This window comes from Carettochelys insculpta, chromosome 1 (assembly GCF_033958435.1).
Source record: "Carettochelys insculpta isolate YL-2023 chromosome 1, ASM3395843v1, whole genome shotgun sequence".
Lineage (NCBI taxonomy): Eukaryota > Metazoa > Chordata > Testudines > Carettochelyidae > Carettochelys > Carettochelys insculpta.
In genome coordinates this window covers 291,149,650-291,165,578 of record NC_134137.1, presented here as the reverse complement: position 1 = coordinate 291,165,578, position 15,929 = coordinate 291,149,650, and the positions used below count along the sequence as shown (strand labels likewise).

Below are 15,929 nucleotides of genomic sequence, written 5' to 3'. Positions count from 1 at the left end.
AAAGTTCACAAGATATAATGTTACTATGAAATATTACTTTTATACGTGTGTGCAATTGGATTCAACTGACTTAACTCTGAGACTACCCTTTTGCTATAGGTCCTTGCCTCATTCACCACATGCATTCAAACAGCTGCAAAAAATCTGTTAGATATTGACCAGCAACAGCTTCATTGCTAAATAACTTTAATTCAGTCCCAAGCCAGGTCCATTCTGAACACTGAATGAGTGAGGCATTGTGGTGGGGAGGGGGAACAGACTAGTCTGAGATCATGTTAATGAGAGGCTGCATCTTATTGCATGCACAAAAGCCCCCAGGCAACATTAATTCTAATATTTTGAAAGTTTTGAGTGTCTGACTTAACAGCCTTAGTTTTCTGTTAATGTATGGGTTTTCTATTGTAATGTTTAGCTTCGTACAGGAAGTGGCGTTTTGCTCATTTGTGATGTTAGTGATTACAGGCAGTGCTAAGCCCCACAACAAAAGAATGTAAAAGTTTCTAGCCTACTTAGGGCTTGTCTAGACTAACAGTGCATGGCAAACTGGGTTGTAAATTTACCTCTGACTCTCTGTGTGGACCCTGCTGCTGCTGACTTAAAAATTCTGTAGTGCACTTTGAAATGGCAATAGATCAAAGCAAGCCAGGGAATTGTTAGTGCACAGCTCCAGGATTCATGTGCATAATTAGTGAGATGTAGATTTAGATCCCAGCTTGTTGTACACTAACAGTCTAGACAAACTTGCAGTTTACCAGCATGGTGCTCTTGTGGGTTTTTTTTTTCTTTCATAAAGTTAAGAGTAGCCAAACGTTAATCACCCTTGTGTCAACCTTGCATTCCACATGTGCATATGCTATGTTAACTTAGATAGAAAGCTGAAGGAAGTTAGCAAGTCAGTGGGTTCAAGTGCTCTTAACCAGGATATAATCTGGACAGTTAAACAGCTGTGTCCCCTTAATTCTCTAGTCTGGGATGCCTTTCACACTGTTTTGCCTTCAGAACATCTGCTCCTGACCTGTTCACAAAGCCATTAACATGCATGAATGACATACAGGGTAACACTTACAAATGCTTAGTCCTAACTTTGTACGTCCAGCACAGTTTGCCTGAGCAGTGCAGGCTCATAGGTCCATCATTTCCTCAAAAGCAAATACAATATCCACCAGCTATGTTGCCCCAAATGGTGTTTCCCACAGACTTTAAACTGAACATGTTTGTAAAGATAAAACAATTGTAAAAGCTTATTGTTTACAAAAAAGTTATGTGATTAGAGGAGATGACGTGTGAACGTCAAGATTGGGTATAAAAGAAAATAAGAGTAATATACAAGCTAGGGATGTTAAATACAGTTTAATTAATTAACTGATTAAGTGATTTAATGGGTGGGAGAGGAGTGGTTGGAGCTGTTCTCCCATTCTCCTTGCAGATGGGAGCTGCTCTGGCTGCACTGGAGTGCCCCTTCCCACAGTACATCTTGGGTCCTCCATGGACTAGGCAGGCTGGAGTGACTCCATCACACCCATGGTGGGCCCTGAGGGTGCTTGGAGCAGCCCCTTGCTTGTGGTGAGTGGGGGAGTTACACCAGCCCCCTCCACCAGTTAACTGTAACTGGTAAGCCTCATCCATTTAGGGTGAGGCTTACTGTTTAACCACTAGCAATCCTAAGACAGGTTAATACCTAACTTAAAAAGCTCCATGAACTGAAAATCAAAGATGCTGTCTCACTATTTGCTGCTGTAAATTTCACAGTCTGGGTCTCTTTTCATCTGGAGCCCTTAACTGAATACCTTGAGAATCAGCGATGTCATTTACAGAGAGATGAAAGGATGAGAGATGAAGTCAAGAGTTTCCTTCATCTTTAGAATTCCATTTCTTCTGTTAGAAACATTCTTGTCGAGTCGTAGTGATACTCAGGGCTAATCTATACTTACTGGACAATTGACCAGAGTTTGATTTTTGCCACAGGTGTTAAGTGCGGCAAAATCAACCTCTTGGTGCTCGGTCATCGACCCCTGTACTCCCTTACTGTACACAAGTGTGGATGTTGGCGCGAGCCAGAAGAGCCCCAATCTACATTAGGTAAGAAAGGCGATTCTGGTATGTTGATTCAAGCGACACTAATTGTGTAGCTACAATTGCATATCAGAAGTCGGCTTTCTACCCTAGTGCAGACCTAGCCTCAGTCCTTTGTTGACATCAGGGCTGCAACATCCCTGGGATGAAATGTTAATGTCTTGTTTACAGCTTTCTCCCACTTCTGGAGGATGACTGCTTAAGTAGGTGATTAACCTTTAACTCATGTCTAGGGTGATGGTATGTCTTTGTCTCTGAAAAACTAGTTTGTAGATATTGCTCAGTTACAACTTATTTCAGTAGCAATCATAATGTAGACACTTATAATTTTGCAGATAATGCTGCTATGTATATTTTAACAGGATAATGATATTCAACAGATTATAACTTTTCAATGATACCCCATAAGGCATACTTTGTGCAGAATTTATCATAGTCTTGTAAAAGTGCTGATCCTAATAGTAGACCATCACAGTCAATTTCATACAATTAATCTTGTGAATTGTGGTAGTGTGAAAAAAGGATTTAGATTACCTGTAGACTATTTAGGTTCTACATGAAATTATAAAAACATAACTTCCAAACTGGGTCAGCCCTAATGGCCCATCTAGCCTAGTATCCTGTCTTCCATCCGTGGCTTGTGCCAGAAGCTTCGGGGGGAATGACGAGAACAGGGCAATTATACAATGATGTGAACCCCTGTTATTTAGTCCCAGGTTCTGGCAGGGAGCAGGTCCACAGAAAATTAGAACATGGAGCCTGGGTTACTGATGATCTTGGGCAAATAACCATGAATCGACTTAACCTCTGTAAAATTATCTGGTTCTTTCTTTAGCTCAGTTTATATATTTTTTGTCTTTGTGGCATCCCTGAGATTGAGTTCCACAGGTTGACTTTAATTTTTGTGGAAGAAGTACATATGTGTGATTTAAATCCAGTGATCCATTGACTTTGCCTTTTTCTCAAGGAACCTGATTTTTTTCTGAAGCTAACCAGAAGAAAATAAAAGCAATGATACACCATATTTTTGTGATTATTTGCTTTGGAGGCATGCTCCATTTTTTTCATTAACTTTTTTTCCATGAGTAATATTAGACTTGAAATTGCCTGTCTTGTTTTCATACCATAGTATTTGTAACTTGGTTTCTTTGTTCCTCTGAGTTTATGCCTCATATCTACACTTTGGCTGAGAGAAGTACTTAACAGTTAGCATTTAAAGGTGCAGGAAGTTCTTTATATTTTTTTCTTTTAACATAAAGTATAACGTATTCAAATTTAACTTTAGCAAATCCAGCTCTGAAATGTTTTCAAGTCTATTGATCAAGTTTTTGAAGACTTAGAATAATTTTTTAATTTTATACAGCTAAACTTTTTAAATACTTACAAGTATGTTTAACAACATATACTAAACATAAGGCACTGCAGTCTGTAGGGAAACTGATTAATTAACCCTCTTGGGTGTGCAGTGAGGCATGAGGTGAAGTTGAATGCTTCCTGTGTACCCAAGAATTGTCACTAATCAACATTACTGCACTGTCTGGAGAGTCTTCCTTCAGTTACAACAGTCACTTATTAAAAGCATTCATCTTTCCTATTTAAATATTTAACTGATTCTTAGCCCACAAACAAGGCTAATCATAAAAAGTAATTGTTTTTAAAGAGTACAGTCTTGAAATTGGCATCGGGTAATGCTATATAATAGCCTACTTTCTCATATATGAGCCAAAAAAACCCTGTGCTTAAGTTTTCTGGAGACTCCTTTGGGTTTTGGTGAGAGTGAACCTAGTAGGTGAAATGATACACATTTATCCCATTTTTGCCTGAGAAAGAAAGGAAGGGAGTCTAAGCTCAGAAAGAATGTTTTATGTCTAAATACCTCAAACTGAAGTTCAAAATGTGATCCAATCAAGTTCATGGCTCTGATTATGCAGGAACACAGTTGTGAGTAATTTCACACAGATGCATCATTGCGCTAGTTTAATTGTACCACTTGCATGATTGAAGTTACTTGCGTGTAAATGTTTGCAGGACTAGGCCCTATAAATGGGTTTCACCCTGATTTGTTCTTAACTTACAAAGACATATGCCTTGTTGTAGCCATGTTGGTCTTGGGGATATTAGACACAATATGGGGGAGTCACCTTGTTTTAGCTTTGACACTGAGCACATTTCCAAGACCTGAAGAAGAGCTCTGTGTAAACTCAAAAGCTTATCTGTAACAAACAGAAGTTGGTCCAATAAAATATGCATCTTTCACCGTGTGTCACAGATTCATAGATCCTAAGGCCAGAAGGGACTGTCAGGATCATGTAGTTTGATGTCCTGTATTGGCCACAGAACCTCACCCTTCTTCCATTCAAACTCTGGCTGAGTTAATGAAGTTTTCAAATAATGATGTAAAGACCAAATTACAGAGTGTCCAATATTTGAATTAGGTAAAAAAAAAACCATTAAGTGACTTGTGCCCTTTGCTTCAGAGAGAAGTCATGTACATGGCAGAGGGGCATTGCTGGCAGCAGGGTTTATTGCAAGGAATGGGTGACTGGCCTGCTATCTCCTTTGACAACCACCCAACTTCAAGAAAATACTCACTAGCAGTCACATATCATACCACAGATACACTAACCTTGGAACCTTTCCTTGCAACGAACCCTGTTGCGAGCTCTGCCCACATATCTCTACTAATGACACCATCGCTGGACCTAATCACATCAGCCATGCCATCAGGGGTTCGGACACCTACATGTAATGTGATATATGCCATCATGTGCCAACAGTGCCCCCTCTGCCATGTACATTGTACACACTGCTCCAAAGGATGAATGGACATAAATCAGCCATCAGGAATTTGAATACACACAAATGTGGGGGTGAGCATTTTAGTCTCACAGGACACACTATAATGGGCCTGAGTGTAAGTGTTTTATTACAAACAGATTTAACACCAGATTAAAAAGGAAGACCTCTGAATTGGAATTCATTTGCAAGTTTGATACATTTAACTGGAGAGCTAACAGGGATCTGAATTATCTTATGCATTACAAGGATAGTTACTTCACCTTTTGATATTTGCGGGAATGGCAGACATCCCTCTTAATTTACTCCTTCCACAGGTCCTATTAAGGATAGGTGACTTTTCTCCCCCCCTCCGCCGCTCTTTTTCCCACTTCTTCTTTCTTCCCCATACCCCATATAAATGCATTGTATTATCATTTTGCCTCCAAATCTGATAAAGTGGGTCTTACCCCCAAAAGCGCATCACCTAATAAATAAAATTGATAGTCTTTAAGGTGCTACAGGACTGCTTGTTTTGTTTTGCAAAAATCATAAGTGTGCCCTGCTGGTTTTACATCAATGGAGAAGTGAGTTCGTCTTGTCCTTGGACTGAAGCCATAAAGCTATGGAAGCGGCATGCGCACACACAAAGTCACATCCCAATGTCAACATCTTACCGACCAAGAATACAAACCCTCCCAGTTGACAATCTCACCAGGCAGTTGTCCCAAGATTGCAAGGGGCAACTAGAATCAAGAACTCTACATTGTGGTGGGGTTTCCCAGAAGTGGATCCCCCTCTCTCTTTTTTTTTTTTTTTTGCCCCCTACCACACTCGACAAAAATGGCTGAAAGCTTTGTTTGAAAGGAAGTCTGGGTCTCCTTTCTGTAAGTGATGACGTGCTTATTCTGTGAATATCCTGCAGTACCATTGCCCCTGAGAGTGCTGGTCAGTATGGAGCAACAAAAGGGCAAAATCATTATAGTTTTATCAGTTTTGCCCAGACTCGTCTGATATCCTTACCCCGATTTGGCCTGCTTCTTGTTTGCCATTTCTGTGCTAGGACTTCAGATGCTCTCTTTGGCTACATCTACACTAGCCCCAAACTTTGAAATGGCCACGCAGATGGCCATTTCGAAGTTTACTAATGAAGCGCTGAAATGCATATTCAGCGCTTCATTAGCTTGCGGACGGCCGTGGCACGTTGAAATTGACGCGCCTCGCCGCCACGCGGCTCGTCCCGACGGGTCTCCTTTTTGAAAGGACCCCACCTGCTTCGCAGTCCCCTTATTCCCATCTGCTCATGTGTGGCCATTTCGAAGTATGGGGCTAGTGGAGACACGGCCTTCATGTCCCTTCCCCTGGGTGAGTCTTGGGGATGGAGATTTCCTCTTCAATGGAAGTAGAGCAGAAAGACCTGGATGAAAAATGCTTACCTTCAGAAGTGGAGGAGATTTCACCATTGGTGTGTCTCATGAGCCTTTTTCTGTTCACTCATTCCCTTCTGCTATTTGAAACTACCTGTTGGATTTTTTTAAAAAAAAATAAATCTTGTCACGGTTCCTTCAAGGTTTTCATTTGTCCATGGAAGCTTTTTCACATTTTGCTCACTTCCCGGTAAGTGAGAACTAGCACACAAGTGAGGACCACTGCTGCGAAAATCTCCTGTCGCGGGCACAGGAGTTCACTGACACCTAGTCTAGAGCACTCACAGGGGGGACATATCTCAAAGAACCGTTGTTACTGCACAAAATCTGAGTTGGATCAGTTTTGGAATATCCATCACCTTTAGACTGGAAGAGACACCCGGAATAGTGATTAATTCTTTCCTTTTATGTCCTTTTCTTCCTTTTTTGTTTTCATTCTTGTAGAATTTTAGATTAACCAAAAAAAGAAAAGTTACAAAGTTTAAGATAATGAATTGTTGCTGGTCACAATACTAGTTTTAGAACTTAGGGGGAAACAGCTTGAAGACGTGCAAATATTACATATAATTTTAAATTGAACATTTAACAGTAGGATATTTAAGCAGAGATTACTTTTATTGCTGGATAATGTTGATAGGTGACATTGCTCCTCCAAGTTAATGACTTTCTGCTTTTGGGGAGTAAGTTGCCTTTTTTGGAGCGGGGTTTACTAATTACCATTTATTTTTACTGCATTAAGCAAGGAAAGAATACATTTTTGTAATTTTACCTATAAAACTTAGTTTGAGCATTTGTCTCTATTAACAAGACTCCTTGTATTAAAAAGGAAAGAAATCAACTTATTTTTTTTCTTTCTTATGTATGTTGATTGGTAACCATTTCACATGGATGAATGTACAGACAAAATGATCAGCGTTGGTTTTCTAATTTGAATTGGTGTAAGTTAGTACAATAAATGTATAGTAAACTTTGTTTTGCCTTTTACTGGGAAAAATATTTGGATTGTCAGTTAGAAATTTTGTAAAACAAGCAGAGTCTTTTTTTATTTTATTAGATGAAATGAATGAAACAGTAAATCCCTAATCGAATGTTGTTATCTAAAGGTTTTCCTCATAGTGGCAGCGTGGATGGAATTCTGTTTAAAGAAACAGATCATGGGAAGAGTGCTGATATGACTAACTTTAATGATCTTGGACGCGATAGTTTGGGTGACATGTTCTCCCCTGTCAGAGATGGTAAGTTGTTATTGAAACCTGCAACATTAGATAAAATGGAGATGAGTTATTGCTGTGTGCTCTGGCATCACTTTGTGTGGCCTTCTGCTTGCAACTAGGCTCAAAGTTCAATGATTTTAGTCTTGCACCTATTGCACCAGCTTGGGAAAACGAGGCTTTTTAAGTAGGCGAATAACAAACTCATCAGAGCATTTATAAAAGTGCAAGACACTGTCAAATGTCAGTGAACTTACTGCAATGTTGGTAATTTGAATGCTTTCTGAGATGGATCTGTGCTGCACAGTACAGGTCCAAGTTTTTCTCAAAGTCCTGGGATCCTGGCTGCACCTCAAACTCTTTCACTATGGTACATGTTTTTAAAACTTCTTAGAAATGGAAGTGTGAAAAAGACTGACATGACGTTCATATACATAGAAGACAAAAGAATAAGAGAACAATGAGAGACATATTTTATTTTTATTATATTTATTATTTTTATTAAGTTGAAGGAGCTTTGGTTGGTGGGGAACTCTGCTTTCACCTTGGGTCCCTGATCCTGTAAGCATGTACGGTAATGTTGGTGGACCTCTGCATCTGTGTGCAAAGCTACAAGTCTGCAGATCTCCACGAACCATTTTTGAGGCTTGTAAATGAGATGCAGTTACAAATTTTGCACGCTGCTTTTTATCCAGGTACCAAAGGTAGACTGGATGCAGATGCAAATTTTGTATCTGCCAAGGCCTCTGTGGGTATGTGCAAGAGTCCATGCTGGCAGATCTCAGTGCAGAAACAGGAGTGTAGAATACAGAAGCTGTTCCTGTTTCATAATTGAGTGAATTGCTTAATATTAAACTAACGTGTTAATATAGAATATTTACACAGACTCAGTCTATACAGGTTTTAAATTTACCTTTATTTTTGTCTTTTTCATAGATATTGCAGTTTACAAAACAAATGAAGATCATCCAGGAAAAGGAGAGGGTAAGTGCTTTTGCAGTGCTTTTCTGTGTACTATCAAGATTTTAAGAAACAAACAAAAGAAACAATCCTGATTTAGCTAGGGCATTATGCTAGTTTTATGCTGATATTATTCCATTGAAACCAGATCATCCATGCAGTCAAATATCATCGTAAATGCGCACTGGTTTGAAAGTGATGTAAAAATGTCAGGGTCCAATATACGTAATTGGTGTGCTGTGTAACAGCAAATTGTGTTTTAAGAAAAGCATGTCTGTAGATAATCAGTAGTGCAGGATGTAAATTCGCTTGTTTTTGTTTTGAAGTATTTATAAACACTTAATTGATGTACTACAGAAAAGGTTTTTTTGATTTTCTCTTTCAGGTTTGGATTTTCAGTCCTACTTTCCTGGTCTGGATTTCCTCCCCCATTTCAACACTGTGTTTCCTATAAAAAGTAATGCAGTAGGTGCATGCATGCAAGGGACACGTTCTAGCCCATTACATGCCTTTGTGGGCTCTCCTATTAAAGAAGAAGGTGAGCATCCAAATCAAGAAGTTGAAACTACAAAAGTAAATATTGGAAAACAAGAATCTAGAGAACCCTTAAAACAGGTACTCCACTAATTCCTCTCAAGTGGTTGCTTTTTGTTTTAAGTGTCTGCCTGTTGCCTTTTATCTATAATAAGCACTTTTTGCTGATGTGGAATTGCCACAAATTGTCCCAGGTAATGTCTATCCAAATTGATGCAAAATCTCTGTCTTACTCCAGTGTAGACTATTATTGGTCTCCCTAAATGTCTGAATTTTTCAATTAACCATTTTTGAGAAATCTCTTGGTCTTGAGCAACATGCATTTACCTACCCATTTAAAAAAATCCTTGGCATTATAATACATTAAAACCAGTAAGGGCAAACTATAAACCAAGTAGAATATTCTTAATTTCTGAATACTTGGGAGCTATCATTTCTTGGGTGAAAGAACATTTTCCACAAAACTCATAGGACCTAGCAAGAGGAAGTGTCGTTTCTTTTGTGGTGGGCTGTGCTTCCATTTCTGGTGCTGTTGAGATTCAGAAGCTCTCCAGAAAACAGTACTTACAGCTGAATTTACAAAAGGCCCAGATCATTCCAGCATTGTTTTCTTTAGAAAGCCAGCTTTTTGAGTATGTGTTGTTGTTATGGGTCCTTAGTGTCAAGAACTATACAGGTAAGAGATATGTGGCACTAAACCAAAACTATTAATTCTTTGGATCAAGCTAGAGCAAATTTCCCCTCAATGATAGGATTCCAAAGGATGTCCAAAGTCTCACAATTCAGGGTGAAATGGAATAATAATTTTCTAGCCAGATCTATTTTTTATTCCATCTAAGAACAAAAATACATACAAAGGCAATGTAGATCTTAAAATGTAAACCATCACTAAATGATACTGAAGTGTTATAATTTCTGCTCTTTTTAATTTGACTTTACAAGCTTTCAAAATTGAGCTCCTCGAGTACTGAGTCTGGAAACTCAAATACTCCACCTTTGCCCAATGTAATCAAGACTCCGGAAGCAAATGAGAGGCTAGGGAAGAATATTCAGGCACTTGTGATGTCTGATTCACCAGCAAATGGTACTACCTCAGCAGGTAAGTGTATGGAAGTTGTCTGGTTTTACAGGTGGATATTGCATGTTTCACCTGCTATGAAAAATGTTATGGGAATGACTTTTTTAGCATTAAAACTGAATTCATGGGCAAATAACTGTGTGAATTTTTTGACAATGTAAAAATATAACTTGAGCTGCTTAGACATAGGATAAAATATTGAAAAGCATCTAAGGGCTAACTCTATGAACACTTAGTTTTCAGTAAGCTTAGGTGTAAATTTAACCTGCCCATCACTGTCTCTTCCCAACACATAGTTCCCTTATGAATTTTGATCTTCTTCCATGTCATCATCAGTTCGCTGATAGTGCAGTAGGGAACTTTTAGTGTTCAGCAGACTTACACCTCAGCTTGCAGCAAGCTATGTGGCTGTATACATACTCCCATGTGACTTGGGAGCCTAAAGGCCACATGTACAAAGGTATTGACATGGCTAAAGATACAAATAGGTGCCTAGTGGGATTTTCAAATGCTTGATTTAGACATGTATCTGAATGGGTTTTGTAAATCCCACTAAGCAATTAGCCATAGCCAACCAAGGTACCTTTTTAGATCTTACCCTTAACCTCTCAAGTCACTTAATTTTATGGGTAAAATAATCAAAAATTTAGAATCATAGAAATGTAGAGCAACAAGGACCCCCACAGGTTATCTAGTCCATTACCCCTACACAGAGACAGGACTAAGCATTGTCTGGACCATCAATGAGAGGTGCTTTTGTCTAAACTCTTCCTAAAAACCTTCAGTGATGGAGATTTCACAGCCTCCCTAGGTAACTGTTACAGTACTTAACTACCTGGACAGGAAGCTTTCATAATGTCTAAACTAAGTCTCCTATTCTGTAATATGAGTCCATTACTTCTTGTCCTGTCTTCAGTGGATACGGAGAAAAATGTGTCATCCTACTTTTTATAACAAAGTTATATATACATGAAGACTATTACCATGTCTCCTTGTCTTCTAAGTCTTCTTGAGACTAAACAAATTTTTGTTTTGTTTTTTTGTCTTTCTTCATGGGTCATGTTTTCTAGACCTTTACTCGTTTTTGTTGCTCTCCTCTGGACTTTCTCCTGTATGTCCACTTCTTTCCTGAAATGTGGTGTCCAGAACTGGGCACAGTACTCCTGTTGAGACCTTATCAGTGCTGAATAGAGTAGAAGAACTATTTCTAAAGTCTTCCTTAACACTCCTTCTGATACCTCCCAGAATAATGTTTGCATTTTGGCTATAGTGTTACATTGTTGACTCATTGAGTTCCTGATCCATCTCTCAAGACAGGTGCTTTGTGGAGTAACAGAAGTTTTCTTTTACTCTTTCTCCAGATTCACTCTAATACTCTTCATATGTCTTCTCTAGGTCCAAAGATAACTTCCTCTGTTACTGTGGGAGTTGCTAATTCATTATCTGAAAAAATAGTAGACACCATTGGAAGTAATAGACCAAATGCACCTTTGACATCAGTTCAAATTCATTTCATTCAAAATATGATACAGGAAACGCTGGATGATTTCAGGTATGGTACGTTTATGCAAAGCTTCAAGTATATTATTGACTTTTTTTTTCCAATTGGATTTTGTAGCTTTACATGTAGTGTTTAATACCAACTCTGGATGGCAAAACAAATCATTCAGTTTTATTGTAGATTTTTCCAGTGATCATCAGCTTGTCTAACTAATATTAGGGTTTCTGCATTTCTTGCCACTGAAGCATCAGTGGTCCCAATCCTGCAAACTTGTAAGCCTGTCTGTTACTTTACTCACGTGAGTAGTCTTGTAGATTTTAATAGGTGATTGCCATAATGGGACTACTCATGGATAAATTTTACATATACTTGCAGGATTTGTAAACTACAGGATTCTTGGGTAAGTTTAGGTTTGGATGGCCCTTAGTTGACTTTATGGAGTCTTCTGTTGCTTCTTGCTTCTCTAGAAATAGGAGTTTCTGCTTCGAGTACTAACAGTTTTGGGAGATATTTTCTCCTCTGAACCCCATCTAAGCTATACTAAAAGGAATGGAAAGACTCTACAGACTTTAGTGGCAGTTAAATCAAGTTTGATTTGGCTCCAGTTAAAGTGGGAAAGATTTTTTTTTTCATCTTAACATTTTTGAAATAATGGATTCAAATCGAGATCACTAGAGCATTCATTTTCAGATATATGAGATTTACAAAATCCCTTAAATGGGTCTCAGTATCTTATACATTACCTTCATGTCTTCTGGTTTTATTTTAGGTGGAAATTTATTGAGCAATCACTGTATTTTACAAGAAAATAAATTGCTCAAAGCAATGCTTTGAGGTTTCTCAAAGCCATTAAATCAGTTATGCACTGCAGCAAAGAGTGCAAGTCTATGCAAAATGAAGAATGTTGGTTGGCATTCATTTGGTAGCGTGGAGCTGTTAATAAAACTTTTCTCTCACTTTATGAAAACAAAATACCTCAATAAAAGCCAAAGGAATGGCTTTTTAAACTGCTTAGCTCGAACTATAGGAACATTCACCATTAGCCTCCTATCTCATTTTCTCCTGGCTCCAGTGCATTGCATTCATTGGAACTCTAGCTTTTGGCAACGGAGAGGAAAAGAAACCCTATCTGAGATAGTGGATTTCCCTGCTATTATAATTTTTTCCCATACAATTTATCTTTTAATCTTGCTTCCCTGCCTTGTTTTGTTTCTGAAGGAGGGATGTTTTCCATTGGGAAACTGAAGAACATTTTTCTGGTGTGATATCCAGCCCAAACTTTACTTTTTCTTGCAGCACCATAATGAGAGTGGGAAAAGTGGGGAGCTCACCCTGGGAGTAGCATAAACAGGGACATAGCTCCACCCTGTGCTGGCCCCTGCCACTGCCTGGGCAAGCAGCTTCTGGGAGTTAAGGGGTTAATTCTGTCCTATGCCACAGGGCTCTGACCCCTGCTCTGGGAAGGGTTGGGGCTGGACTGCTCTTCCCATCCTGGGCTTGGCTACCTGGTCCCATGCTGCTGCTGCCTGCATGGCTGCACCCCACGGGGCGCATGTGAACAGCATAGTGGAGAAGAGCCCTTCCTCCTCTCCCCATTGTGCATGGCCAGGGGCTGAAGCCAACCCTGAGATCTGCCTGCCCCAGGTCTGGAGCTGCAGCCTGCAGGTGAGGAGAAAAGAGCCCTGGGCAAAGGGCTGAATGAGGAAGTGGCACCATCTGCTGTGAAGTGAGGCAGCAGGGGGCTTGGAGAGCCAGAGGGCAGTGGAGGGGGACCAGAGATGCGGAATGGGGCAGGAGAGGGGGACAGGGATTCAGGAGGCTGGGAGGGGGCTGTGGGGCGCTGGAGGGAGGCTGGAGGAACTCGTGTGTGGGGGAGAGTTCTGGGATTTGCTGGAACAGAGGTTGGATGGGGGAAACTCTGAGAAGTGGGGATATAGGGAAGCAAAGAGGCATCTGGGGGAGGGGCTACAAGAGGCTGGCGGGAGAAAAAGGGATCAGGTACAATCTGGCTGGAGAGGGAAGAGCCTGAGGGCAGGGGAAGTGGGGGAGGACGGTGACACAAAAATGGCAACTCCCCAGCACATAGCGTAAGGGTGGGGGATAGGGAGGTGGAAGGGGACAAGACGGAGGAACAGGGATGCAGTGGTAGGAGGGTGCCATGGGGCTGTGGGGTGCTAGGAGAAGGCTGGTGCAACTAGTAGGAATCGGGGTGCATAAATAATAATCACTGGAGACATTTTGTAATTTGCAGGAGAGGATGGAATGCATAAATACTATTTTACCCCAGGTGAAAAAATACCTGCTTTTTTCTTTACACTTTAACTGTGTTAAAGGCAGTGTGCCTTGTCAAACTGGGTTTTAAACCAGTCTCTTAGAATTTGTTAGCTAATGTCACACCCTCAAGTCCGAGCTAGAAGAGGCAAAAATGTGATTCAGCTGTGACTGAGGCAGCTATATGTGCAAAGAGCATGATACAGCTCTGAGGTATAAACTGCCCCATTCATTTGAGTGGTTTGTAATGCAGACAACAGTTGTAATACTTCAGAAGTGAGCAATGTAGCTATTTCACTGCTCACGTTTTCTGGTGTCTCACAGTAGCTTTGCTGTGATCTGACAGAACTATCACTCTGCTATTAGGAAAAACTATTTCTATTGTGATACTGACTACTTCTTTCTGTCCCAGTGTCACTCCGACTACTGCAGAAGTATTTCTCTTTTTTATCATGAGGTAGCTGTGTTAGTCTGTAGCTTCGAGAACAAGAAGAAGTCTGATGAAGCGGGTCTTTGCCCACGAAAGCTTATGCCCCAAAATATCCGTTAGTCTATAAGATGCCACAAGACTTCTTGTTGCTCTCTTTTTTTATATCTAGTTATGAGAAAACATCGCTGCTTATGTTTATAAGCATATAAGAAAGAAATGCTAGGCTTAACTGTGAAGACTTTGCTGGTACAACCATGCCATTGCAGCTGTACCAGAAGGGCCTCATAGTGGAGATGCAGCACATTCAAAAGGAGTTCTTTTCTCAGTGTACTTAAACCACCTTGTGGAATGACACAAGCTATACTGAGTGCCAAAGGATACTTAATCACATGTGCTGCATAGTAAGAGGGGTTTTGCAAGCAGAGCTATCTCAGTAAGGGATGTGGTTTTTCAACCCTTTAAAGCACATACCTATGCAGATAACACATTTTAATATAGAGTTGTCCCTGTAACTTTATGATCTACAGTTGTGTAGGGATTTAACAACACATGGTTTAGTTCAATAGGAGAGCAAGTAGTTTAGACTCTTAAAGGGGCTCAACTGTCAGAAGTTTGGAAATTGCTAGTTTTGAGGGTTGGAAGGTGAGGAGGGAAGTTATCTAGCTGTGATTAGCTAAGGATTTACCCACCCTTGGAAATATCCCAAAACAGCTAATCTCCAATAATTATTATAGATGGATCACTCAATAGTCCTCCTTTATGACCTGGTTCAACTGTACCTAAAGTTTTTGATCCCTCAGACTATAGCTAGACTGCTGAGAACTGTTGGCAAAAGATACACAAATTGTGCAACGCAGCTGAGTATCTTTTGCTGACATTTCTTTTGGGAGAGGCTTTTCCAATATTTGGCCCATCCACATGGGGCCAAGTGCTGGGAAAAAAACCTTATATCAAGACATCCGTTCTTCCTCATGAAATGAGGAGCACAGGAATGTTGACAGAATGCTCCTGATGGGCAGATCTCTTCTGAGAGATCTGCAGTCTGGACGTGCGCTCTCTTGACAGAATCCTGCAGTCCAGACAGCCTCATTGCCAGCAGTTCTCAGAGCAACCCAAAAAAAAAAAACCCCAGGGTTCTGAAAGGATTAACTTAGGGCTTGCCCACACTAAGAATTTACCAAAATAGCTTTTTGGAATCATTTTGGGATAAGCCCCCACTTACTCCAGGCTGAAAGTGCCTTTGTAAATTGGAAGAAGGCACTTGTGTTCCAGAATATGTGTGCTCACATGGGGACTTATTCCACAATAACTCGTCAGTAATTATTCTGAAATTGGATATAGGTAAATTCTCAAGTGTAAACTAGACCTAATTTAACTATCTTTCCCGCAACCTCAATCCCCAGAACCCAGCTGAGGTTTTTGTTGTTCTGAGAATTCCCAGCAGTGAGTGATCAACCATTTCAGGAACAGTTGAATCAGACATGCAAAGGAGTACTATTGAGGAACCAAACTATGATATGATCTTTTTTTCCCCTTTTGCACCCCAAAAATTTTGGATTGTTATGTGAAGTGACTGTATCTCCTATTTATACACCCATTTCCTTTGAGAAATTTGGGTCTAACTTGTGCAGTATCCCTTCAGGGCTTCCTTGTTCTTTTCAGCCTGACC

The 15,929-nt window shown here is 40.1% G+C and overlaps 1 protein-coding gene across 3 annotated transcripts in view; it reads left to right on the top strand.

The window, feature by feature from the left end:
* The window catches only part of NEDD1 (NEDD1 gamma-tubulin ring complex targeting factor), a 43,206-nt gene that overhangs the window by 18,798 nt on the left and 8,479 nt on the right, over window positions 1–15,929 (top strand). For all 3 annotated transcript variants that reach the window (XM_075011541.1, XM_075011547.1, XM_075011532.1), the window contains exons 9-13: window positions 7,379–7,510; window positions 8,423–8,470; window positions 8,832–9,061; window positions 9,923–10,079; window positions 11,454–11,610. In XM_075011541.1, the coding sequence (XP_074867642.1) occupies window positions 7,379–7,510; window positions 8,423–8,470; window positions 8,832–9,061; window positions 9,923–10,079; window positions 11,454–11,610 (724 nt within the window). The remainder of the gene's footprint in view (window positions 1–7,378; window positions 7,511–8,422; window positions 8,471–8,831; window positions 9,062–9,922; window positions 10,080–11,453; window positions 11,611–15,929) is intronic.